Genomic DNA, 27,138 nt, shown 5'->3' with positions numbered 1-27,138 from the left:
TTAAAAGTTAACCATTGCTTTAATAGGTCATCTCTATTTCTTATTTATTTATATTAGAAACAATAAATAGAAAAGTCACATTTTGCATCTCTTATTTTTCTAATACCAAAATCCTTTTAGAATGGGTAGCTTCTTTTAGTATTAACTCGGTAAAGACCAGATCTGTAACAAAAGAATTTGTATTAATTTTAAAAATTTTCCCTATAAGTACCTAATCTCCAAGTAAGTAAAACAATTAATAGTAAAAGCATCACAAATTCATAATTCAAAACTATTAAAGACATGATCAAAATTACTAAAATATTAAAAAACAAATCATTAAGATATCTTTGTTTTACAAGATTTTCAATGTATATCAATCATTAATCAATACATATCATAAAACAAAGTATCTCGCCACGTCTGTCTGTTTGTCTGTTCCCGATAAACGGAAAAACTACTGCACTAATTATCAAATAAATATCACCACTCGATAGCGTTATTCTCGAGGAGGGTTTTAGTATATAATTTGTTAAGTTTTTGTATTTATTTGAGTGCACATTAACGATATTTGTTGAAAATGTCGGGAAAACATGAGTCGTCAGAGAGCTTTTAATGAAAACGCTGCCTTAAGTCTTTGAGACATAACAAAATAATATAAGGTGAAATTGTGTATCTTATATAATCCTACAGATAAGTTCCCGTTGGCATATGTCTATACCATAAGAATAACATACTATATCCAGTTTACCACTTTTAAAAATTGGCATTTACATAAATATGATATTAAGTGTTATCAAAATAAATTACTTCGTTTTCAAATTTACATCAGTATCTCTAAATAACTTTTTTAAATCATTCAAATCGGGTGCATCTTTTGAAAGTTATCACAATATAAGTTTAAGGCTATTTTATATTTTTTGTAAAGAGCCCGTGCGAAGCCGGTCCTAGTTTAAGAAATCATTATATTTTCGAATATTTATCACATTATTAGACTGAGTGAGTAAATATGTATTTACCCTCTCTTGTTAAGGTCGTCGTTGCCCATATTCAATGAACTTCCTCGGCATCTATCATTATTGACCTGACTAGTATTGGAACACTGTCGTCCGACAAGGTGATTGCGAGTGACCGTGGCAGCAAAAAGTTCCCAGGCACGGTTATGGTTGCAAAGAGATGTAACACAGCCAGGCTGTGATTTTCCTCCGTTAGGGAAGAAGTCGACATCAGCGACAGCAGAGCCAATACCAAGTCCTGCAGCTGAACCGTCAGTATGAATAGCTTCAGTATACACTCCATCGGATGGCCGGAGACGGTTTCGATTTGTATTCCATAGAGGACCCGCCGGATCTAAGCCTTTAAAGTAAAAGTTATTGTTATCCAACAATCGGACGAGGCTTAAAAGTATAAAAAAGTTTATTATTATATTGATAGTAGTTTTAAATGTTTTGTAACCGAACTTATTTGTTTAATAGCCCCAATTTAACAGTTAATTTTGCCGTAGAATTTAATTAAAATTAATTTAACATATAAATTAAACTTATATTTTTCGGAATATTATGCGTTTTTTATTATTTTAAAAATTACATACTTCCGAAAAGTGACTGTCTGACATTCACATCTCGTCTGCCCGTGATCACGGTTGCTGCAACGTAACCGAAACGTTGGGAGTATGTAGTTTTTAAAATAATAAAATACGCATAGTAATTCGAAAACCATTAGTTTCATTTAAAATAAATGTGGAAACTATTTATAATGTAAATTTTGAAATAAAATATTTTCACTTAATCAACAATTGCCTTTTATAAGTTTCTAAGCCATATTATTTTAAGGAAACTTTTCGGTTTTCTTCCTGGCCTATAAACAGTAGTTAAAACAATTTCAGTCTGGTCGACCTAAACTTGTAAGACAATTTGTTAATAATCATACTAAAATTTACCAGTAACACGTGCAGCCCTTCCCCCTATCTCTCGACCAGCATTTCCAACAAGATGAGCACCTAAACTGAATCCAATTAAATGCATCCTATTAAATGGAGCTCCAGTGACTCTGTTGAGAAAGTTAAGGAACCTTCCTAGACCTCGACCTACATCTGGTACTCCGGCTACAGCGGTTGGATAAGTTGACATAGCAAGTCTTCTCCAGTCTAGGACTATTACGTTCACATCACTTTTGCCAAGAAAAGCTGCAGAGCAAAAAAGATAATTAATATGTGTTTTGCACAGAAATTTATAAATTATATATTTAAATATATTATTAGATCATACAGTACCATCTCTGATAGTTGGATTTATGTCAGTATTCTGGTTACTAAGCCATCCGTGAGCAACGACTACAGTTGGTACATTACGGTTAAAGTTAGACCTGGAGATACTGTTTGCGTCATTCATAACTAGAGTCTGAGAATTTCTTCGATTTTTCCTGTTGTAAAGAAGTAATAAAAAGAAATAATTTATTTATGTTAAATAGGTAGTTTATAAAGGCAACATATAATAGGACAGATAAAATTTACTTACCTAGTGAAGAGAAGATATTTATTATTATTTGGATTCCTAGCTACATCTTCTAAGAGTTCGTAGTCAACGGGTTCTTCTAAGTCGACAAGATGCATATTTCCATCACCACCTGGTATTTCGACGAATCGTGGATAGCCAGTGTGGTCTAGTTTAAAATCATCCTCAAGAGGAACCGCGTATGCGGTCAGAACTGGAATATAATCGAATCGAATTAGTAAATAATTGAATTTTAATTCAATTTATTATACTACACATATTTCTCTTGCTCAAAATATACATTTAGTCTATTAAGAACATCAGTGTTAAAAATATTAAAAAAAATAATAATATAGGAAATAATATACAATACTAAAACAATAATACACACCAGTTGCACATAATATCACGAAGAACGTCTTCATGATGCAGACTTCGTTGGAACAATCTAGGTGGTATATTTAATCCCTGTTTTTATATCATTGATATTATGTTTTCAACTGATAAACATGAATTGATTTTGGATATTAATTGATTGATTTAATTGTCATCATTGTCATTATTATCATTAATTCACAATTAAAAAAATAGTAAATAAAGTCAAATAAATTCATAATACGATTATTATTGCTTAATCTTAGAACATCCTGCTTGAAAGAATCTTATACATTTTGTATCTACATACATGCTCTTCAAGCCCTTTACTAGTGGTGTCGGAATTTAAAGCTTAAATAATAACAGAGATTGCAAACTGAAGAAGGAGAACTAAAAACTAGTTATGTAAATGTAAACGGAGAAAGCACGATATGTTAAGGCAACTCATAACCTTTTTTATCAATTTTCCTTGAAAATTTTCACATAATTCTTGAGCTAACTATCAAATAAACATTGAACAAACAGTTTATTCTTGTAATGGTTTGAGCACTTTCTGTAATTGATGCATACCATCTAAACCTTCGAACAAAAGATCTAAATCTAACATATCATGATATCAATTTACAGACAGAAACCAGTGAATTTAATAATTAACTCTATTTTTTTAAGCGTAATAGAACAAAGAGTAAAACAAAAACCACATTGATCGAAGGATCCATCATTTTCGAAAATCTATTACTGTTCCACCTTTGTTTCTGAATCGTCTATTTTCGAAAATCTATTACTGTTCCACCTTTGTTTCTGAATCGTCTATTTTTTATATAAATGTGACAGCAATAATAATTTAAAGTTTGCGGTCATTAAATAATTTAAAAAAAAATGACGAGCCCTCATATATACTTCATTTGTATAAATATTATCATAAAATGTTTAGAAGAACAGTATATATGTATAATGTAGTATTTTTAATTCTTAAATTACAAAACAATAATTTTCTAGAAGCCCAGTCGCTCGGATATTAAGGACTGAGAAAGCAGTATTTTTATGAATAATTTTTCGTTTTTGTAGGTCTAAAGTAGCTACACTTTTTTTTTTTGTTAACGCGGTGAAGAATTTTATACCTACCTCTCCGTCTAGGGGAGACGGAGGATCTTATGTTTGATTCACGGGTCAGAAGGGCCCATGCTACCCACTAAAATACCAACGGTCACTCTCCTCGCCACCTGGTGGATGGACGCGGGAATCGCTCAAGGCATGCATCCGCGACGATCCGGCGGCAGGCCGCGAACGGCCACCTTCCCCGAGGGCTCACACCACGTGACAAGGAGCGTCCCTTCGCCTGGCGGGCTTGCTTAATCGCGAGAGGGATAACCCCTTACCCCTCCCACGCAAGCCCATGCGGCCAGTCTCCAACTACCCACCGCCGAGCGCAAGCGTCCAACGGCAGACAGAGCGGAGACTGGCCATCAGGTGACCCGGACCTCCAAAGAGGCCCGAGTTGCCGTTCGCCGCATTCAGCGGCCAACCTGCCCTCGTGACTGATTGCACCGGTTACCCGGTGGGCGATAGGGTCGTCACTTCCCGACGCCAAAAGTAGCGACACCTACCTTATTAGATCATAATGTATTTAAATATCATTTTTCCGAATTCAGCAACTCAAATAGTCCCTTATTTGAAACAACATGTGTTTGCACGGATTAAGACTAGACGGCTTTTATTACTTTAATCATTGTATGTAATGTAAGATTACATAGAAAATTATCTCGTAGCTAAGCCATCTCTCCGAAGCTACAAGGATGGTTTCAGGTGTATAGTACCTAAACAAGTAAAATAGATAGATCATTTGACGTTCAGATGTAGATAGCATATAAATTGATATTTATATCAATAAAATTATTATACACTAGTATGAAATATTCAGGTACAAAGCGGTGAATGAGGTATCTGCTAATTAGAATCGATAAAGAGCAATTGATGTTAATAACCTCAGAATCAATGTCAAAACCGTGTTTTATTAAACTTAAGATAAAATTGTTTTTAATTAAAAAATGAATTTGAAGCATTATTTCCAATCCTGGTTTTTATTCTGTAATGAATAGCAAAGTAAAACAAGGGCCCCGATGGTCTATGGTGCAATTAGGGAACTGGGTTAACTATATGTAAATACTCTACAATCAATACAAGGACCGGAGCTTAAACATCAGATTCAAGTCTCTAACAAAGTTAATGACTTTGAACTTGGGAACTCTCTATCACCTTTTTAATAGAATGCAGTTTCTATCAGTTTCCCAATGGCAGCACTAGGGTAACTCCTTTTACTATCGTGAGTATGTGGTTGCACCATTGACGAAACTAGCTGCAGACGTCACTTCTTTTATTACTGTTTTTGTAATAAGCATTTTAATCTGAAAAATATAGTATAATATTAACTATACCATTTATAAATATATCAAATTTAGCACTTCACTAATATAGCAACATCGGCAGGTTAAAATATTTAATATTTGACGAAAATGAAATGATTTTAAAGTTTCAAAAACCTAGCCAAGTTCTTTGTCAATGTGTGCCAACTGTATGGTTTATCTCGTGTTCAAACACTTGGCCACAATTTCGTTTTGGAGATATCTTTCCTATTGAATTTAAAATAGCCTCAGACAAATCCTACAGGCTGTGAATAAAATTAACCACAAAGCGTATATACTATACTTGTAATAGGGATATCACTCCAGACTGCATCGAATGTGTGTTCGTAAAACGATGACAATAATTGCACTGGGTCAAACAATTTTTTAGAACACTGTTCATTTTATTGAGAGTAGAATTCATTCCCATTATGGTAAGTTATAATTTTATATATGTATATATAAATGTACATTTCTTTACAATAATTATTGTACAAATGAAATAAGCATTGTCGTGCTTTTTTAATAATTGGTATGTTTGTATTGGTTAGAAGACCCCTGTCACGTTTCCTGAAATCAAGCCGTCCCTTGTTTATATATTAATTTCGAATCAACAGCACGTGTTTCATCCCAAATTTTCCCAAAATAGGCATCAACAATTTTAAAATACATTCCTGTTTAGTTGAAATGCGAGTAATTTTAAGTAAAAATTAAGAGTAATAAAAAAAAAATGGAAAATATTATTTGATAACAGTTCCTATATATTTAAACGGAGTTTGTAACTTATAACATACATTTTAACTCATAATAGATAATTCACAATGGAAGTAAAACTAGTTTTTAAACAGATTTTTTAATATTTTACATGAAAAATATTTTTTTTTTACGATGGTTCAGTTTACTATGTGCTACCAATTAATTGAAAAAGGATGCAAGTATGTATCAAACATTAAATATAATATCCTACGCAAAAATGTTGATTTAAATTTAAATTTTGTAAACGATTTTATTAAAAGATATTTTTTCACGAGACTGAAGGAAAATTTAAATATTTATCTATAATTTTCTTCGAAATCGAAAAAATAAATAAATTTTGAATAAGAATTCTTAAAAGAACCATTGCAATGTCATGGTAATATTTCAAGGAACAACTGAGAAAGAAATTTTTCAAAAACCTATACTTGGAAGATCTTAATCACGAGAACGAAGGCAAAGTAAGTAGTAGTAGTTCGCGGATATTGTGATGACAACACGCATTCATCTTACGACACGCAAAATCTACAGGAGATGAGAAAGTTTTTTAAAACGAGAATTAAAATCTTGAAAACATTGTTATTACGATTTAAAGATGTAATAAAAGTGTAGTTTTCGAGTATTAATACCGAATTAAGAGATTTAACGTCTTAAATCACATATTATTATTATATTATCCACTCGTGTAGTTTTGGGATCTGGGTCGGGATCGGAATCGGGAATCGGGAATCGGGATTCGGGATCGGGATCGGGATGTCTTGTTCTAGGGTTCCATATAGCTCTATACCAAAATTCATCACAATGGGTGCAGCGGTTTAGACGTAAATACGTAACATACAGACAGACAGTGTTACTTTCGCACTTTATAGTACATTTTTATAATTGGGATACAATTTGAAAATCTTAATAGAAATTAAGTGATTTGATGATTGCAATGACAATTATGTTCACCATGAAATACTAAAGATTAATATTAAGTATATTATGTTAATAAAACTCTTTAGCAATTAATTCATTATTAGGTGCCAATTCTATCTCTCTCTTCTATTCTATTTTTATTCCATTCTATCTCTCTCTTCTATCTTAATAAATGAACCATTCAACACTGAATTTTTTTTTTAAACTGGATCATAAGTTCTTGAGATTAGCGCATTCAAACAAACAAACCAAACTTTGCAGCTTTACATATAATATTAGTATATATTATAGTACATAAAAATACACATTTCTTTGAACTAAAATAGGGTAGTTCGTTTTTGAAATTTGTAGTTAAAAATAATTTAACTTTATTCGATCGACCCCTAACCATTATTTATTGATTAAGAGTAGATAAGAAACTTTTTCTGATATAATTCTGCAAACAATTTTTATTTCTAATATTTATTCTGATATAAATTTATAGATTAAATTCATATTTCCTGTAGTATAAGGATTATAAAAATATTTTTTAAAAAAGCTTTAACTAACCGATTAGATATTAAACGCAATTAGTGGTCTTTATCATATCATCGATTAATTATATTATCTTCAAAGATAAAATTTTTCATAACGCAATTATTTATAACAAAATAAGAATATATTTCCTGACTTTTCTTAACAAGATGTATAGTTATTTTCAGAGATTAAATATACAAATGTGTTAGTTAGATTTTCTGCTACTTATTGCGTATGAGAAATGAAATTAGCTTAGATTAGCTCGTATGTACTTTATTTTGTTATTATAGTTCGTTTGTTTTGAAATTTTAAAGTAATAACGATCAATCAGATCAATACTGTTTTTAGATAAATAATTGAGAATAAATATGACATTATTAACTTACTATTTAAAGAAAACATCGTTAGTACTAGGATATTACTTGAATTTTATTTGAATCATTTTGTTTGAATAATTTTCTGTTCTAATTGCAGCGATTCGAAATGTAATTGCAAATTTTAATAATAATCACTAGTACAAATTATTACTTGTCATACCTCATCATTCATCAGTATTAGTATCAGTAATAGTATTTGTTACTTATCTGCTATTCCGTTTTAAAATAAAAGAATCGATAAATACCTATATCTATGTATGTATATTATTTTTGTCTTTATAAACTAAAGCTCGAGAAAATAGTGCGACCCAACCTTTACGTTTAGTTTCAAATCTTTATCTTTAGTTTCAAAGAGTCTCATCAAAGATGACACTTAAAAAGTATAGCTTTTAACATTGTATGTAATTTAAAATTAGAAAGAGATAGGACTTGTATTATTAAAAAAGAGATTATTCATCTGATTGCAGGAAAGAGATAATCATAATATAATGTTTATTATGAATATCTCTAAGCAACAATTCTTAAAATAAACATAGTAATTTACGATATAACGATTGAATTACCATAACAACAGGAGTTTTATCTTTTACTAAGCAATCACTCAACTCTATCAGTTTTCATGACATTCTCTAATCACTTTGATTTATTAAAAAATCAGTCTTTTTTTAGAAAATATTTATCTTTAAAACATTTACATTTTGATTCCTTAGTGTACATTATACTTTCTTAGATAGCAGGATCCTTAAGAAGCCTTTTAAATTAACATATTAGAAGTCTGACAAAAAAAAAACTCTGTTTAGAGATATTTGCTGTCTTATCAAAGAACGGGGTTGGTGTAAGGTTTAATAATTAAATTAAATATGCAGCCCGTGTTAAACTAACCACAAAGGGATATTTTCTTCATAAATTATATTTCATGGGAATCGAAAAAAGAAAATTTTCCCTAACATGTTAAAAATATACAGCAAAATTTCTCATATAATCCATATTATTCAAATGAACAAACGTTGATTTTAGATGATATATAAATTGAAACATAAAAGTGATGGCTTAGAAATATGATGGATGCAGCTTCAAATAAAATCCTGGATTAAATTCATCCATCAAGTTATTATCAGCTCCTTTGCGAGCTGCAATCCATTGAAATACTCTTAATGCGAGAAGTGAAAAGAAAAGTGAGTAAGAATAATCAAGATGCAACATACACATATATATATACTCTCTGTCATAAATACTGTTACAATTAAAAATAAGTAAATTATTAATTTTGCATTTGAAATAATAATAATAAATTATTTTTATAATAGTATAACATTTTTATACGAGTGTTTGTTATTCAGGGTGCTTTGTATATATTAAAATGGAAAGAAGTGATATAGAGAACTGAATTTTCATGATTGCATAATTTAATCTAGGTGTGAATCCAAATAAAAATACTGAAATTCTCCATACGCTTGATATTAGTCAAATGTTGTAACTGGTCTATTGATTGGCATAGTAAGATCTAAACTATATGATCGTTCACTTGTATTTAAAACAAAAATTTTCAATAGTTTACAAAATGTTGCTAAAGTTTTTCGGCGCAATATCTTGGTCCACCCAATCTAGGATAAAAATGAACGTAACGACCTTTATCAGGGCTCAAAAGTGGAAGTCATGAATTAATACAATGTATTTTTATTTATGGGCTGTTTTGATAAGTAACGCTTGCTCCAAGCGAAATAATAATTTGAATCCCCGAAACAATCCATTCAATTGCTAGAAAGGATTTTCCCTTAGAAAGAGAGCGTACTTTTGTTGAAACTGGTCTCCTCGATTAAAACATTTTATAGCAACCAGTGGAGACCACTTTAAATAAACTTTAATTCTTTAGTTTTGTATTAGTGTTTTAATAGTAATTAACATTAGGATTCAATAAAAAATCTTTGTTACAATATTTACGTACAAACTAAGTAGTCGTATAAATGTTAAGTTTATATAATTTCTAAAATGGCGAGATAATAAAAACCATAAGTTACATTAGGATTACATTTAAGTCTCCGATAGATTTTTTTTTATTTTCACTAACCATAATTAACATGTTGCAAACTAGAAGAATTAAGAAAAGATGTAAGCAAAATGAGCACTAAACTTCTCCTATGTTGATTGTAAAGATCTGAATTAAGTGGTTGACGTCAGCCAAATAAGTCTATAATTCTGTTTCAATAGCAATGAAATCCAGTTAAAGTTTCTCATGAGCAATTCAATTAGCATAAGCCAGCTATTACATGCTTGGTTACGTAATTTTTATTAAGAAATCTTAGTACAATAATTCTGTGAAATATTTGTAAATAACTAGCATTATTTATTTGGACAACGGTTCAAGATATTAAAGTACATAAAAATGTAAATTGTCAATAAAGTATCGTTCTCCATTTTTATGAGTATGAAAATGGTAATATTGACTCTAAAAGTAATATCTGCACTTCGTAAAAACATACCTTTGTCCGTATATATGCCTCTATAACAAGTAAATTTTAATGCCGACAAAATTTTTAGATAAAAATGCAGTTCATTCATGTACTCAGCTAGTTGGTTGGGCATCAAAGCGACCGATAAGCGGAATGAGTTCAAGCCTCTGGGAGGTAGTTTGGCCTGGGGAAATTCATTTAATTTAACGGTACATTTTTATACACATGCACGGAAAACGAGTTTTCCTCTCTTTGTGCAGTATCATTTTAATTTAGAACAAAACACTTTAGTACGTTTTTAAAAGGACTGAATTTTTGTGTAAGTATTAGGCTGTATCTTTTTTCAAAACACAATTCATATAAATTTCTCAATTCAATAGGAACTTTTTGCTTACGGCATATATATGTATGTAAAAACTTAATTTGGAAAACATATATTTTTTTTAATAATATCAATGTCTCTGTAACTTTATAAGTACGTTTCTTTAATATTTTATATATTAGTTTCACTGCATATTTTGGATATTAGTTTCACTGTTATTTTTCACTGACGTTCTCGGGGTTCTGGAAAAGTTATTTATATATCTATCTATTAATCACGAATCGTCAAGAGTTTACCAAAAAAAAAAGCCCCTCAAACTTAAATAATAAAAGTTACATATTGTTCAAATAATGTTACTTTTGACAATATTTTATAAGATTTGCTGATTTTTTTGAAATTTGTAGTTCTATAACAAAAAGTCATCTAACATTGATACTAATCTTATATAGTCTCTTATTCCATATTCATTAACTCCTATTTTAGTTAAATATTAATAATATTTAATTACAAATATTATTTAAAATAAACTGACTTATATCTGTTTATTTCTTCTCTGACTTATATCTGTTTATTTAAAATAAACTGACTTATTTCTGTTTATTTATTCTCGGGGAAAAAAAATATAATACAAGATAATTTAAGTAGTAAAGATTTTAAAACGAACCAAGAGTAAGCTTTCCAGTTTTATAAATACTTTGTTATTATAAAAAAGTGTAATTTCGTTAAAGTTTCAGTGTCACTTTTTACTTTATTACGTGTATAATCACCTCAGAGGACATTAAGGAATCGTTTTCCGTTTGAGTCTTCACCGTTTAAACGAAACAGACGGTGAAAATTATAATTCGTAGGATTATTTTATACAAATCTTATACGGAATTATAACGAAAATATTGTAATTCTACTCTTGATTCGTGTACTAGTTATTCGCAGGTATTATTCTAAGAAAGTTTAAATAACTCTGTGAAAATAATCGACATAAGGTCTAGAAGCTGTCAGGAGCTGGATGCGAGTAGCCGAAAATTGATCTCAGTGGCGTGCAATTGGAGAGGCCTATGTTCAGCAGTGGACCTATATAGGCTTATGATGATTGATGATGAAGATCTAGAAGTAGTCTCAAATCTGGTCTACGATTTTGTTATAAATAGTTGTTGGCATAATCAATAATACCATGAAATGTAGAATAAAAGTACAATTATTATTTTTCCGCTCCCATTCAATTTATTAAGCTCCTATTAAATATATATGTATATGCCAATTCTATACGGTATAATAATATATTAATAAAATAGTACCTACCCAATTATTTAATAAAAAATGCAGGGGTAATTTATAAAACTACATGGTGTGTTCAATTTAATCTTATGGATCTTAATCATTCTCAAACTTATTGATCTCATTTTGAACATCATATTTTTTGTCAATTTTATTTTCAATTTTATTGAAGTAACTTTCGTGTTATGCATCTTATATGAAGTTTTTTTAATTTGAGGCAGTGTACTATAATAAAATTAATGTATGCTAAATATCAAAGGGAAATAATTTATAGTATTTAATTTACCAATGACACAAATAAACTATGAGTATTTTCTGAACTGATATGACTAACAAATTGTTTTAAACTATTAGGAATCCGTACACAATACATAATAATCCATTTATAGCTCGTGAACCTTAAATATTTTCATATTACTTGAAAACGAAAATGGTAAATTTTACCCTCCCTACAAATAACCCAAAGTCCGATTCTGTCATAAAAGTCACATCTCTGTGAATAACGAGATAACTTACGAAAAAGAAGTTTGCCAGCTTTTTTGCTTCGCTACACTTCTTCCTGATATTTTATGATAATTTCATTGGACCTGCACGAACGTGAATATACCTCTTAAATCTAATAAAATGTGATAAAGCATTACTTACACCATATTTTTGCGAGTTTGTTGACAATGTCGGACTTTATAAACTTGCTCAATAATTCCAGCAGTTGTTATTGCCAAAATTTCCTTTACGTTCGAGCAATGCAAGATAAGAAACAACATTTCGGTATTGTGTCTTGGTATTGCACGAATGTCTGTCCTGTTATCGCTCACGTAACATAAACATATAAACATGATCACAATACCTCTAAGACGGGACTGGAGGAAGCCAAACATTCGATTGTCGACGGTCAACCCCATGTAAACACCTCAACTACGATAAACATCTAGTACGTGAGTTAGCTCAATTGGTGTAATATAAGGTGCATCTTACGTATTTCGTGATCACTAGTCTGCAACAACTGAGACAATTAATTAAAATAAGTTTCTTTTTATGGAAAATGAAAAAGGAACTAAAATAAAGTCTGATTAAATTGTATAAAAATTAAACCCAAATGAACTAAGACATAAACAGGGGCCCTTGAAAACTCTTAACGTAGACTGTAGCCCCAGTCGAGACGGTAAGACGGTTTGAGCAACAGAGCGTTTTGTAAAACTCCTCAGGATCATAACGAAGCTTGTTAGTGTACTTTTGTTAAAAGATTGTCAGTTGCAAGTGAAGACACCTTCTGAGCGAAGGGAGTGCAAATGGAACTAATGAGTTCTCTGTTGTTATATGCTATAATAACGCTCCTACCGCAGTCACTTGGTGAGATTTTTTGCTTTACCATTTCCACGTTTCGAATTAAAAGGATTACTTTAATTAAAATGTTGAGACTTTTAATCTTTTGCTTCAACGCTTTACAACTTTCAATTATAAATCATTGTTCTTTAGCAATTTTATCATGTTTCATCCAGAAGTTGAAAATTAACATAGGTATAACTTCTTATTTTTAGGACGTTCGAACATTAAATTGCCTCAAAACTCTGATGTTAACCATACGAGTGTAATTAAAAAAAGGCCATTAATAGGAAAGAATATAATTGTTAATATGCGCTCGAAACCTGTATATAGTAAAGTAAGTGATCTTCAGTCAGTTTTTATGGATCCTGCTTGTAGAGGGTGTTATATTTGCATGGAGAGATCAATAAAAGCTCATAAAGTACATAACAAAATTGATATCATGAATAATAACATAGAGAATTTGCAAGCTGAATATATTGTTCAAAACAAGGCTAGAAGAGACAAGCGTAAAATAAACTTAGATAAAGTTGCTTCAAAACAAGACAACAAAGGAAAAAAGTCAAAATCAAGAAAGAACAACCAATCAGTTACTATAATCAAATATAATGATAATAACAAAGTTTATGCTTTAAAAATAAAAGAAACATACACAAATATTATAGGTCGAAAAAATACTACTAAAATGGGGTCGACGTGTCAAGTGTATAGCGTCGAAAAATCTTCCCCTTGCGAATCACATGAAGCTGATTTAATTTTGTCCGTATCGCAGAACAAAATAAATAAGAAAGGAAAAAAGGAACAGAGCAAAAGCAATAGTAACGTGGCCGTAGTGAAACACGCAGTAGTAGCTCCTGAATTTCGAAAACGTCAAATAGACAATTCACAGGTTCCGGAACAAATAATGCCTTCAATAGAAGAAATATATTAAATCATATGTATTTTCTAAATAAGAAAATTAAAAACGACAATTATAGTAAAAAAATATTATCACAAGTAAGCAAAAATAGTAGGTATTGTAAGTGTTATTCAGATTTTTATTAAGAACGGTTATGTTATGCAATATTATCTGTTTTGCGGTGTAATTAATTATAGCCACGTGTGGTAATGATTAACAATGCACTATTTGTCATCCGCAGTACAATAGGTATAGCCAGATATGAACACTCGGTAGTTGACAACTAGTAATGTAATTTTAGATGTCTCACTAAATATTCTTTAAAATAGACTTTGTAATACAATAACCTCTTTTTAGTGTGTATAATATATCTGTCATTTATTTTTACTAAGAAAAAGGTCTTTCTTTTGTCATTTTAGTAAAAATTTTAATAATTTCAATAAAAAAATATACAAATGTATTTTTCATCATCCTCCCCTTGAATAAAGTAGATTAGTATACGCACATAAATTTTTGGTATAAAACAAGGTGAATTCATAAAACAGAGTATTGTCTGTCATTCAATAGATCGTCATAGAAAGGATGGAAGTAGAGCTAAGAATTGGAATGAAAAACTTGTGTCAAAAGGATCACGTACCACATCAAGTTTTCCGATATCAGCATTCTAACAAAAAGTTTGGTAAAGTCTGACGAAACACTTTATAAAGTGTAGAAAGAAAGTAGTAGTGATAGTTTTCTTACAGGCTTTATTAGGAAGTTTTTAAAGGGTCTCGATAGATGTTAACGACTTTAGTAATTACGGGAAAGCGGTAGATTGTATAAGGATAAAAATGGTTTAAAGTTTTTTTTTGTGCGATCTTTAATGAGCATTATTAAATACGGTGTACCAAATTGTTTCAAAATATTTTCAACGTATATAAAAATAAATTTTAGACTTAATACCGCGGTTAATTTTAATAACTTTTATATTTTACGGCATATAAAGATTTAGTTCATCAATTTCCTTCTTAAAATTTTAATTTAATTAAGAATCTTTTACATAACTATACATTATAGTCTTGAAAATTAACAGGTTTTTTTAAAAATCCTTGTTAGTCATTAAAAAGTTCACTGTAGTAGATTATTGTAGGAGGCGAATTAAAAAACAGAAAATAATTTTTCATCATAAACGTTGAATGGAATTTAGAAAAAGAGCAATATATACTTTTTATAGTATTGAAGGAGGTGGGCGGACTTTAGTTTTAGATTTGAATTTGAAGCTTTGACGACAGTGTATAAACTAAAGAAAATTACGCGGTCATACAACCGACTTGGAACTGCTGTAAGCTGATTAAATAAAGATTTTATGCAAGTACATTCTTAAATATGAGATGTTTTTTAAAATTTGACAAGTATGCTAATTTTACATATTCAATGATGAAAAGATACAAAAAAGCTAACCACTTTTGAATTCCAAAATAAAACACATATAATATTCTTACATTACGACCACAGTTGTATGATAAAAAGTGTATAGAAAAAAAAATATTATAAAAATAAAAGATTAGCTAGAATTAGAACTTGAATGAAGACGAAATTTCGTTACTAGTGAAGTGATGTAGATCTGAAGAAAAGATTGTCTAAACATCTTAGTGAATAACAGTGGCCCAAAACAAATGGATTATGTTATAGCACATATTTCATCATAATCCAAAGTATTGTTATAAATAAGGAGAGTTTTGGATTGATTACTTCTGAAACATCTGTTACGATACTCGTTTCCTTTATTGCCTTTTATTAAACGATGTTGCATAAATATGAATTGATTTAAATCATTAAATATTTTACATTCTTTTTATTTTTTGTATTTTATCTATTTATATTATAGTACTTTTACGTAGTGGCTTCCATCATACCTAATAATCTATTCCAATTCTATATTTTTCTACCTTTATTCTCAATTTCGCAACGACGGTATTATTTTATAGTTTTTGAAAATTTATTTAATAAAAGACAAGGGCTACTTTTATAATATTTATCGATAGCGAATTATCAAATACATCGAGTAATTGAAAGATTTTCATAAATTGAAGACATCATTTTCTACACAAAACGATAACAGAAGTATTCTATTTCGAATTACTTATTAATCATCGTTGAATCCTTTCTGTTACCTCTAAAACTTTCTTAATTTAAAGTTCACTTCGCTGAAACAGCTTGAGGTACAATCAGCTAATTTCTTTTAATTTGAAGTTCGTCAAAGTAGCTACTACCGATGAAGATTATGTTTTTAATTTACTACTTCAAATCGTAATACTAATCCGTATATTTTGAAATAATTGTTCAAAACTTGAAAATGTAATACCAGTTTCTTCATTATAAAATAATACTCACTAACCTACATATCCTTCTTCTAGGATAGCAACTGCTGTTACAAAATTTTATTAAGTAACACGTAGATAATCCGTCATTTTATAAAATTTAAATAAAGAAACTTAATATGGTAAACGGACTATCCCAGTTAAATTCTATGCCCTATCGCTATAAGGCATTAAATTATATTTGTCAAAAATATAGGACATAGGAGAATACATTTTTTCTAATCCTTTTATGCCCACATAAAGTACCAGGAAACGAATCTCCTCGTCCTGGAGGGAATGTTCTCCAAGATATGGAGACTCCCCATATGGGGACTCATGGTCAATGATAGAATGGATATGCATGAATTACATCGTCCAGTTCCAGGACTCTATTTATATAATAGTGAGTTGAAGACTATCTAGATTGATTTTAAACAAGTCATGGTCATGGTTCTTGACTGATTCCAAAACAATGAGGTTGCATTTTTCAGTACCTGCCTAAAAGTGACAGTAGTAAACACACGTTCCGGACGTGTAGTATACTATATAGACTTTAGTATACTATATAGACTGTAGTATACGATATAGACTGTAGTATACGATATAGACTTGTACTTTGTACAGATAAAGAATTTGTCTCGGCTTAGTGCACTGCCGCTTTTTTGCAACAATAACAGATTTCTTGCAGCTACATTAGTCGATTTAAAGATCCGACAAAAATTAAGGTGCAATGATACCTCAATACCCAATAACTAAATGCGGCTAAACTTTAAATCCAAAGGTTTTGATTTACAATTAATCTGACTCTGTCGCAAGTGTGCGATAAGTCAAATGATACTGGACCAGAAGATCCCCAGTCAACTAGTAAGTGGTGTGCATGGTTATGGTGACGCTGATGGCGAATGCCATTTCAAATATACATGTATGAGAAAGGCAAACTGATAAAAATTATAATCAAATATTTTACTTAGGAAAGCCAAACCTGTAAGATATAGAATTAACCTTTCCTATTGTTAGTCTATGTGATAGGAGACAGATAAAAGATTACAGTACCTCCCTCTAATGTTTATAAAGTGTATTTTTGTAAACACTTTTTATTTAGCCTTTTTATGCATATGAAAATTTATAATTATTATGACACATGGAACTCAACCATGGAACTTCAAGGACTGCGTTGAAGTTATAATTCGTCAACAAAACCAGGCTCCCTGGGCCAATGAGATTTTGATCTAGAGGGTCTCTGTACTGACTATAGAGGGGGAGGGGCTAGTAGAGAATTCATTTTTGGACAACACTACCCATGACTAATCGCTCGACATAACAACTATATTTGTCTATTGCTACGGCTCAAATATCAAGATATTTATCAAAAGGTTGTTCAGACACATTCTCAATTTGGCTTTATCAGCCAACGTGCTAGAACCGGACAAATCGTTTGGCTGTATGATGTCGTCTAATGGATGGGATCTATACTAGTCATCAATGTTATAAAATTCCATAGAGACAAAATTATACATTTTAAGTAATTAATTTGTACAAACCAACATTTTTTTAATTTTAGATATATAAAAATAGAAAAAGAGTCGTCACAAATGTTACATTACAAGTAGACGAAACAATATAGTTTTTAAATAAGATTATAATGGATCTATATAGTAAAATATAACGTTCAACAATTATGAAATATTCTTTTTTGTCCAATATAGTCATTATTTTGGTGTAAGTGTGAAATGAATGTGCGTCATTAACGATATCACGAGAATTCTTTAATGAAACATGGTGAGTCTACATTTTCTTCGGGTTATTTATTTGGATAATATCATTTATAAGATGTTATTACACATAAAATCAATCCCGTCTCTCACAATTTTTTTTCGATTCCAAGTAAGTCAGACATACACCAAATAATAAAAATATCTTGTGAACTGTGCGTAATACAATATCAAATATATGATATTCGTGAGCACAATCAGACAATATCTGTGTAGTATCATCAAACATCGAGCCATCGTATTAATAAAAAGTAATACATAAAACGAGTATCGTACTTAAGTAAAGATCTTTCGAGAAAATTGCTTTTTTGAAATAGAAGTGATAAAAACACAATAAGACAATACCTTTTAAATAATGTTTCTAATATTGTCAATTGAAACTAACGGACTGATTAATGGAAATGAATTATTATAATATGTAGGTTGGATGCGGTTTAGATCAGTTTTGGTATTGTGAATGCTTAATTTTTTTTAGCTATACTATATCCACATAACCCATTAAATGCAGATAATAATATAGATGTCCTCTAGCAAAAACACCTTTTCTCGAAGATAAGAACCCATTATTTTGGTTTGAAGCCTCAAAATAGCTACACTTCTTTAATAATTTAATAATGACTAAATTCTATGAATGTGAACATATATCTGTAAACATTTTTTCAGGATGACAATATTATTTAAATATTTCATTTATATAATCGACAGCCATTTTCCGACACTTTAATATTGAGGTGAGGACGAAGCTGTGTGAAGTGAATTATAATATATTAGTAAGAGTTATGGAAAATATATATCTTGGACTGACAAAGTAGTAGTATAAACAGTAATTATGTACCAAATCATTAATTCAAACCAAGCGTCTCATAACATGTCGTTAGTGTCACAGGTGTCGTCAACATCCCGTATAATTACCGCCAATTGCTTCTTGTTTATGTTAACACATTAATTTTATACATTTTCCAGCAAAAGTTAATGACTATTCTTAATATATTTATCTTGTTCAACTTAATTTTCGATTGTTTAATATATAATATGAAATAATAAAAATAATAAACAGGTTAGCTATCTCTGATTTATTATAAGTATTATTTTTTATAAAAATATATAGGAGATTTTTTGTCTGTTATTTGTTGAACTGCTATTGGATACTAAATAAGTTTACGAAAGATTGAAGGCGACTGGCGAGTAGTTTAGATTAGAAAAGTTCGTAACGGGCTGAGGACAAATTGCTCTACTTATACACATCGGGATTTCGGGGGTAACGTCAATAAAAACACATTAATAACAAAGCTGATGGGCAAGAATTTATTTGTAAATATAAGTTTCAAATTCAAAATCTAATATTTTTATATCATTTTCATTAAATTTCCTTGGTAAAGTTTAAAGTTACCATATTTCGTGCAACGATTTTTTTAAGTAAAAGTCTGTGATATTGCGAGGTCGGGAAGTCTTTCAGAACAGATGTCAGTTATTGTTGCGGTGCAATGTTCGTAAGAGCTCTCCGAAATTGAAAAACTAGGCAGAGTCAAACAAAACAAGGTTTGGAAGAATTGTTTGGCCAGTACTTTGTAGTTCATGATTTTCTTCTCATTATGGACAAGTTTATTTTCAACGAGTCCAACACCTGTTTGAGATTTAAAGTTTCAATTAAAAAATATAAATATTTATAACATGAGACATTGCATAAAATTTATATAAAATATTTTATGTGCGAAAAATTATTTCTTATTTTCCGATCGTATGTCACCTGTCATATGCAAATTGATTTTTAAAATCAAATTTCTCGTCGACGAATGTCGCATAAGTCAACTTCTACCAAAAGATTTTCTCGTCGTGTAACATAAATTTTAAAGAAATGTCAAAATACTTTATTACAATGTTTTTAATATTATTCAAGTGTTTTAATTATTGTGTTCGTCCTTATTAAAGTCATGTAATAATAATAATTTAATTGCGAACAATTTTAAAACAAATTATATAATTTTACGTCTTAACCATATAGTTTTATCAATTATGAAGTGACTTGAACATTATGGACATGAACTTACTACTAAACACACTTAATAATATAAACGTAAATTATATTTGTCAATTCTCTTTTTATTTACAATAGTTGTTGTAAACTAGTCTAAATTATAATTTCCTTATAAATAACATATATTGAATTTCACGTTTCCGGTGAATATGATAATAAAATAAAAGTACTACTTGAGTTTTAACAGATTTGATAATTTCTCGTTCTTTCAATTAGGGTGTAAACTTGCCATTGCTGTTAACTTGAACGAGTGGAATTGAATTTTGCTATACAGCCCCAGTATTCGGGACTGGCGGCGAATAATATTGCATTATTGTCATTTCATGTACATATTTGTTTCGTTAAAAAATATAATTTTGTTTATTGTTTATGTACATACATTTTTTATTAAATATTTTGATGAGAGCTTATTACTTACATTAATTTCATAAGATTAAGCATATCTACTTGGACCAGGACATATACCGACAAATATAAATTTTCATCATCATAATTAAATATTTATCATAATTTATATAACAATATACATCATAATTAAATATTACTAATAATAGTTTATGAAAAATATTATAACTCTGTGTTTTATGTCTCTTTTATATTTTTGTGACAAGAGAAAAGAGAAATCAAATTTCTGAATGTTCTGGGAAAATATTGGATAGTTAGTTTGTTACAAACAAATTATTAGCTAAGCATAAACTGCTCTTAGAGAGTGGAGGAAAAATATGTCTTACTAAGCACAGTTGAATTTAACAATTTGCAACGCGGCACTTTTGTAGGAATTCCAGCACTAGCTTTTTGTATTCTACATTTTAAGCCTTTTGAATTTCTCCACTGAGTATTATAGTATAACGTTTTATTTCAAATTAGTAAGTACCTAACGAGTGTTTTAAAACTTATTTCTAAATAATTGTCAAAGTTAACTCCGAGGATGAAAACCTTTTTGTTCACCAGAAACTCAACGTTCTCAGTGTTTTCCAAAATAATATGTTTATCTTCAAAAATATTCAAATTATTTATTCTTATTAATTATTCCTTACTTCTTATTTTTAAATATACATTGAAGCATTCAATATAGCATCCTGCATAAGGTAAATTGTTAAAAGGCATAAAAAATTTATAGTAAGTAGGTTTCAAACCCGTCGATACAAATTTTTGTTTTAGAATGCGCCATTCGTGGCAGGAAAATTGATTTTCAAATGCAATTTATCATCGACAAGACAGCTGCGACTACTACTATAAATAAAACAAATAAAATAATAGTAGATGATTTTTAGAATACCCCTATTCGTTCTTAAATGTTTACGATTTTATTATATTATTGTTTACACTTATTATGAATTGAAATATTCTATATATACTCATATATCAATATTAAATATAACTAGCACAATACATACTTATTTATATTTTCGCAAGACGTACAATATAATGTTATAAATATATTTAAAAATGTATAAAACAAAATAAAATGAATAATGTAATTGATTATTCGATGTGCAGATTTGTTAAATCGTGCAGAAATCTTTGGACGTGCTGAATATAGAATGTAGCCATTATCTATGCATGACTTCAATGTTTCGTATCTTAAGCAAGATATTTCGTCACCTTATTAAATGTTAACTTAGTTTAATACACAAAAACAATGAAGTTTTTTTTTGTTCCAATGAGATATTGTCATATAGACATATTTAATTAAAAAAGTTGCTGTCTTTAACAAGTTGTATTTTTTTAATTTACTTTAAAAACCTCAACATTTGTTTCTAATGGAAGAATTTTTGTTACAAACAGCCATAAAAAACTATAACGAAATCAGCTGACAAAGTTATTCCCGCAAATTACGTCTTAACCCGCGCTTCTGTTATAGTTTTTGTCGCCTTAGCTCAAGAATACCGAAATCTGTTGTATTAGTAGAGCAATTTGTAGCAAGACCCTCGCGAACTTTTCTAATCTAAATCGCTGGACGGTTGCCTTCAATCTTATACAGAAGTCGGTCGATAAAACCAGGGACTGCTGGTAGAACGCTTTATGTCGCTGTTAAATTCATAATACATACCTTTTCTTGATTGAATGTAACAACAAACTTTATTCCTAATCATATGTTTTTTGTTAAATGTGATTTATGGAGAAATAATGTTCAATAAAAAGCATTTCAAAGTAGAATATTGCCACAACTACATGGGTTCGTCCTCGTAATATAACCATAATCTATGTAAAGCTATGTTCTGTGGATTCTACAAACATGCTATTACAGATGTACGATCTATAATTTCAAAAATTCTATACAATAGTTTAAAACGAGTAATTTTGCTATTTCATGACCATCTCATGGACCTTTGGTAATAAATTAATTCATTATTTCTTAAGTTTTCTGACTTACAATCATTTTTATAATAGGTAACATAATGATAATCCAATTTTTTTAATTCATAAAAAATACAACAACGTGCTTTATTTCAACATAATTTAGTACTGAGTCTAAGTATGAACTCAAAAGATTAATAATAATGAACCTTGAGATGATTTTAAAATGTTGAAAACATTAATACTGGAAATTAGTTCAGAAAAATATATTTTTCTTTGAATGTAGTCATAAATAATGCGAATCTTATTTCTTTACAACGTCTAACCTACTTGTAGATCATGAACGAGTTGCAGTGTATTTTTTACCAAAAGCAATTTAACGTTAGCTAGCAGCCTGAATCTTTATAAAAGTCGAGAATCTCACCACATTTTTTATATTTTTTGTGGATTCAGCGTAAATGCACAGAGGTTCAGTTTCAAATTAACAACTCAGTAAGCAGTGTTTTCGAAGTTTCTTTTGAAAATAATCGAGCAAGTTAATCCTGCACTTTGTGGATGTCAAGCTTTTAGTTCAGTCAAAATCTCCATCTTTAAATGAATTTTTGAGCTACTAATAGTGAAAGGAATCGTGAAAAGGAAAAAATCCACGTCATTTTTTATTACTATTCGTGATGTATTGAATTTTATTCATTTTCATGGTTCCTATATTTTTATATGAATTAATGAGAAGTGTTTTAAACTATGCTATATTCAAACTCATAAGTTAGGTAGAGATTATTTTTTAATACGAAACAGGTAGTTTTTTTACCCCTATTTACATTAATGCTATTAACAGATCGTATTTAAATATATTCTTCAATTTGGTCTTAAAATTGATCAGTTAAAATTTCAGACAATCGTTATTGAAAGTAGCCGCATCTCAGCTAAAATAATTGTCAAGACTTTTTTCCAGTCATTTATTGCGAGCTAATCATTTCTACTTTTATTCTACCAAAGAAAAAGGATGCGCAATTAATAAAAATTGTAATGGTCATTTAACGTGAAAGAGCGAAGCCGAAGATTTTTGCTGCCGTGGCCCATCAAATCTATATAAGCACATTCAATTTTCCTATCAAATTTAAAAAATATGACGTAAATTTTTATTTGACAAACATCAAATAAATAAACTTAAGAAATATTGTTTTTAATGGTTTAAATTTTAATTAAGTAGTGTAGTGTAGTAAAATTCAACGTGTGAGCATATTTTAAGATATTGTAGACGACGGGACTCTAACACGCATTCTTTTATAACATTTTTTTTTATGGGAGATATGTTATTTAAATTAAAAATTTAGTTTCTTTGATGTTCTAGGGAGCGATTGTCACTAGTTCACAAATGCTAAATAAGTTTAAGAAAGATTATATTTCATTCAAAATTTTATTTAATTAACAAACGAAAACTTGGACAATCTTAAACAGTCTAACTTAATATTAAATTAAATTTCCCGTTATAACGTCCAAACTGTATCATTTTGTCTTATGAATCTGATCCAATGCTCATCGTTTTCCGATGTTTAAAATGTAGGAGTTACCTAGTTACCTTCAAAACGATTTCAATCACAGTTACATCACAGTTTTTACACTCCCTTATTATTACAAGTTAATATAAATTACTAGTTATCGTTACATTATTTTAATTGACGATAAATATATGTAAGTTATAGCATAAATAGACAACGACTAGGACATTATCATAACTTTTGACATAAGGAAAACCAAAGACATTAAAAAATATATCCAAGTTTTAGAAATTTGTTTCAAATCATATTACCAAGAAACTTTTTGTCGCTTGCACTTTTCTATCTAAAATTTTCCTGAATGGAGATATAATTTTATTTCATCAATAAAAAATAACATTTGTCTAAAAAACTGGTTGGTTACTGGACATGCATAGATAAAGCAGATATAAACACTTACATCTGCAGCTAACAGGGTGGAATAATTGATAAACGAATAACGTAACCCATATATTTATTAAATTATTCGTGAATATTTTTCTCAGCTTATTATGACCTAATCGATAAAATATAATTTTGATAAAATTGTCCTAAAATATGATTTTTATTTTTTAGTTTGTGTAAAGCGTTTTCAAGATAGTAAAATACGACCAAGATATGCTTATTATCTGTAAAAAAAAATAGATATGTTTAAACAAATTATAACTATGGTTAATTTTCAGATCACAAAGGAATTTCATACATCTACATACCTTTGTAAAACTTTCGTAGGATATTACTGAGAATTGATATGCGGTAAGTATTTGAGGTTTATTTGCTCTAAAAAAATATATATAAAATTAAAATATAGGAATATAAAAGTAATATTTTCGGATTTCACTAGGCGTTTTTATTATTATTTTACAACCACATAATACTGAGGTTTTTGCTCCTTTGCATCACGTCAATCGTCATCACGGGCAAAAGAGATATAAAAACGCTTAGTAATATCTGAAAATATTAGGTTAATTAAATGAATACAAAATCTTACATATCATTAGATAGGAAAAGGATTATTTAAATTTACCTTAACATTAATATTAGTATATTCTTTTTTGAAGCTCTGTCCATAGTGTACCACTTACAGAAAAATGCAGCTTGACCAACTCTCATACTCTGTATAAAACAAAATCTCCTATATAATCTCTCTCTTAAGTGAAATATCATTACCAATAATGGTAAATTTTTGGGCTAACATATCAAACCTAAAATAAAGTCAAGCTAAAAAAAATAAGAAATTCTGATAAACAGATACCTCTCTTATTAGATTTTCGCCAAAAACACTTATCATTAGTATTTGAATCAATACTGAAAGTAGAAACAAGATAACACCTGGAATTTGGGACCAATCTCCCATCTGAAATATTATGTGAACGATATTACTTATAAGGTATGTTGTTTCTTATAACTATTCATTTTTGGAATTGTGTTTTTAGTGAAGGTAGAATTATAATGAATAAAGATGGAATCCTATTAGAAATCAGCATCTACAACGAATCTTCTGATTTATTTAATAAATATAATTAAATTAAACCGTTAAATTAAATCCAAGAGCGCATATTTCCAGTGATCCGATTAATACATTAAATAAATTTGGGGCTCTGAATATTATTTCCAAATCTTGTGACAGTCTGAAAATGAAATGGTTATATTTTTATTAAGATGCAAAAAATAACATTAAGAATATTAATTTTCCCTTACTTTAATATATGCTGATGTTTCTTAATAATTTCTGTCAGAGAATAGGCGGTATTTTCATCTAGACTTTGAATTTCCTCACTCAAAAGAGCAAACTGGCTGCATATATGTGAAGTTAAAATGTAATACAGAGCGTCAACCGTCGCAAAGTACAAAACGCAGACGAAGCCTAAAAAAAGACTATTATAAGCATTCTTTATTATTATGAACGGTTGCTTTACCAAGAACAGTTCATAATATTAAAGAACAACAGTTCATAATTTTAAAATACCAACTTACCGGAAATTATTGAATGTAAGTACACTATTGACCAGGTCGACCATGATATTGTAGAAAAGGGCAGCAATACAGCATATGGTAAAGTAAACAGAATTTCATTCTTAGTGTAATAATGGTAAGCTAAGAAGATTAGAGTGGAGAAGTTATAAACCGAAATTAGAATCGCATTTAGTATGAAAAAGCATTTTACCAAATACTTTAGGAATAAAAAGTCTTTACTGACAAAGTTTCTTTTTATCGGGTCTCCTAAGAAATCCTCATAAAGATGCTTAAGGGACTGGGACAAATCATATATTTTCTGCCTTTGGATTGTAATAAATATAATTTTCAAAATTGATAACAAGCCTATAAAGGTGCATGGAGCGAGTTGGGTCAACTCCAAGAAATTTTCAACTGAAAATCTTGACAGAAAAAATGCAATTTCCTCCGAAACCATGAGCGACAGACAAAATAGAAAAACAAAATATCTTATCGTCATTTTTGAATTTCCTAAAGGTATACCGATGAGCCAGAAGTTAATTTTTATTTGTTCAAATATATCGTTGAATGCAGGTATATCCATTTTAACGAAACAAGAAGCCTTTCGGGGTCGTGACGAAAATTTAACTAACCATACTTTTATAATTGTCGCCATTTATTTGTTTCCAATTAGGGTTGTCAATACTTACACGAATAATTTTTTTATTATTAATTTCCTTTAAGACTTATTAAAAGATGTTCTAAAAGCTGAACCAGACAGTCACAACTTTACTTTTCATAAATTGTTACCATGGATATAAATAGTGCCTACGATGGACTATTGCGCCATACTAAAAGTTAAATAAAAAAGTTGAGTGTTCGTGAATAGTATTTATTTAAGGTAAACATCAGCGCTATATAGCACGCAAACGTTTTATATGCTTTGCATCAATGTTGATTAACATTAAATTTTGTATAAAAAAGTTGATTTGTTTTGTATAAGTTTTCTGTAAGTAGAAATAACGTATAATATTGAAACACTTTGTATGTAGGAAGCACTTCTCCTAAATGGTTTTATAGGAATTTTTGTATACAATTGCGACCCGCTCACGATTTTAACTCATTTTCCTTATTACTCAAACAT

General features: G+C 29.5%; 3 protein-coding genes across 3 annotated transcripts; 1 reads left to right on the top strand and 2 right to left on the bottom strand.

Moving 5' to 3' along the window:
- On the bottom strand, positions 1 to 2,996 carry LOC133319386 (pancreatic lipase-related protein 2-like). Its single transcript, XM_061523601.1, has 6 exons — positions 2,863 to 2,996; positions 2,496 to 2,685; positions 2,252 to 2,400; positions 1,919 to 2,164; positions 999 to 1,335; positions 1 to 162 (listed from the first exon to the last, which is right to left on the bottom strand). The coding sequence occupies exons 1-6, from the start codon at positions 2,894 to 2,896 to the stop codon at positions 117 to 119; spliced, it is 1,002 nt and encodes a 333-aa protein (XP_061379585.1). The 5' UTR covers positions 2,897 to 2,996; the 3' UTR covers positions 1 to 116.
- A 9,747-nt stretch (positions 2,997 to 12,743) lies between these two features.
- Positions 12,744 to 15,092, top strand: LOC116768268 (uncharacterized). Its single transcript, XM_032658957.2, has 2 exons — positions 12,744 to 13,206; positions 13,395 to 15,092. The coding sequence occupies exons 1-2, from the start codon at positions 13,146 to 13,148 to the stop codon at positions 14,108 to 14,110; spliced, it is 777 nt and encodes a 258-aa protein (XP_032514848.2). The 5' UTR covers positions 12,744 to 13,145; the 3' UTR covers positions 14,111 to 15,092.
- A 9,351-nt stretch (positions 15,093 to 24,443) lies between these two features.
- On the bottom strand, positions 24,444 to 26,604 carry LOC116768035 (odorant receptor 13a-like). The gene is made up of 7 exons (XM_032658650.2): positions 26,037 to 26,604; positions 25,761 to 25,926; positions 25,594 to 25,690; positions 25,315 to 25,416; positions 25,087 to 25,175; positions 24,773 to 24,839; positions 24,444 to 24,688 (listed from the first exon to the last, which is right to left on the bottom strand). Exons 1-7 carry the CDS (start codon positions 26,596 to 26,598, stop codon positions 24,632 to 24,634), a joined length of 1,140 nt encoding a protein of 379 aa, XP_032514541.1. The 5' UTR covers positions 26,599 to 26,604; the 3' UTR covers positions 24,444 to 24,631.
- Between the last annotated feature and the right edge of the window lie 534 nt (positions 26,605 to 27,138).

Source organism: Danaus plexippus, chromosome 19 (assembly GCF_018135715.1).
Source record: "Danaus plexippus chromosome 19, MEX_DaPlex, whole genome shotgun sequence".
Lineage (NCBI taxonomy): Eukaryota > Metazoa > Arthropoda > Insecta > Lepidoptera > Nymphalidae > Danaus > Danaus plexippus.
This window is presented reverse-complemented; position numbering and strand designations above follow the sequence as displayed.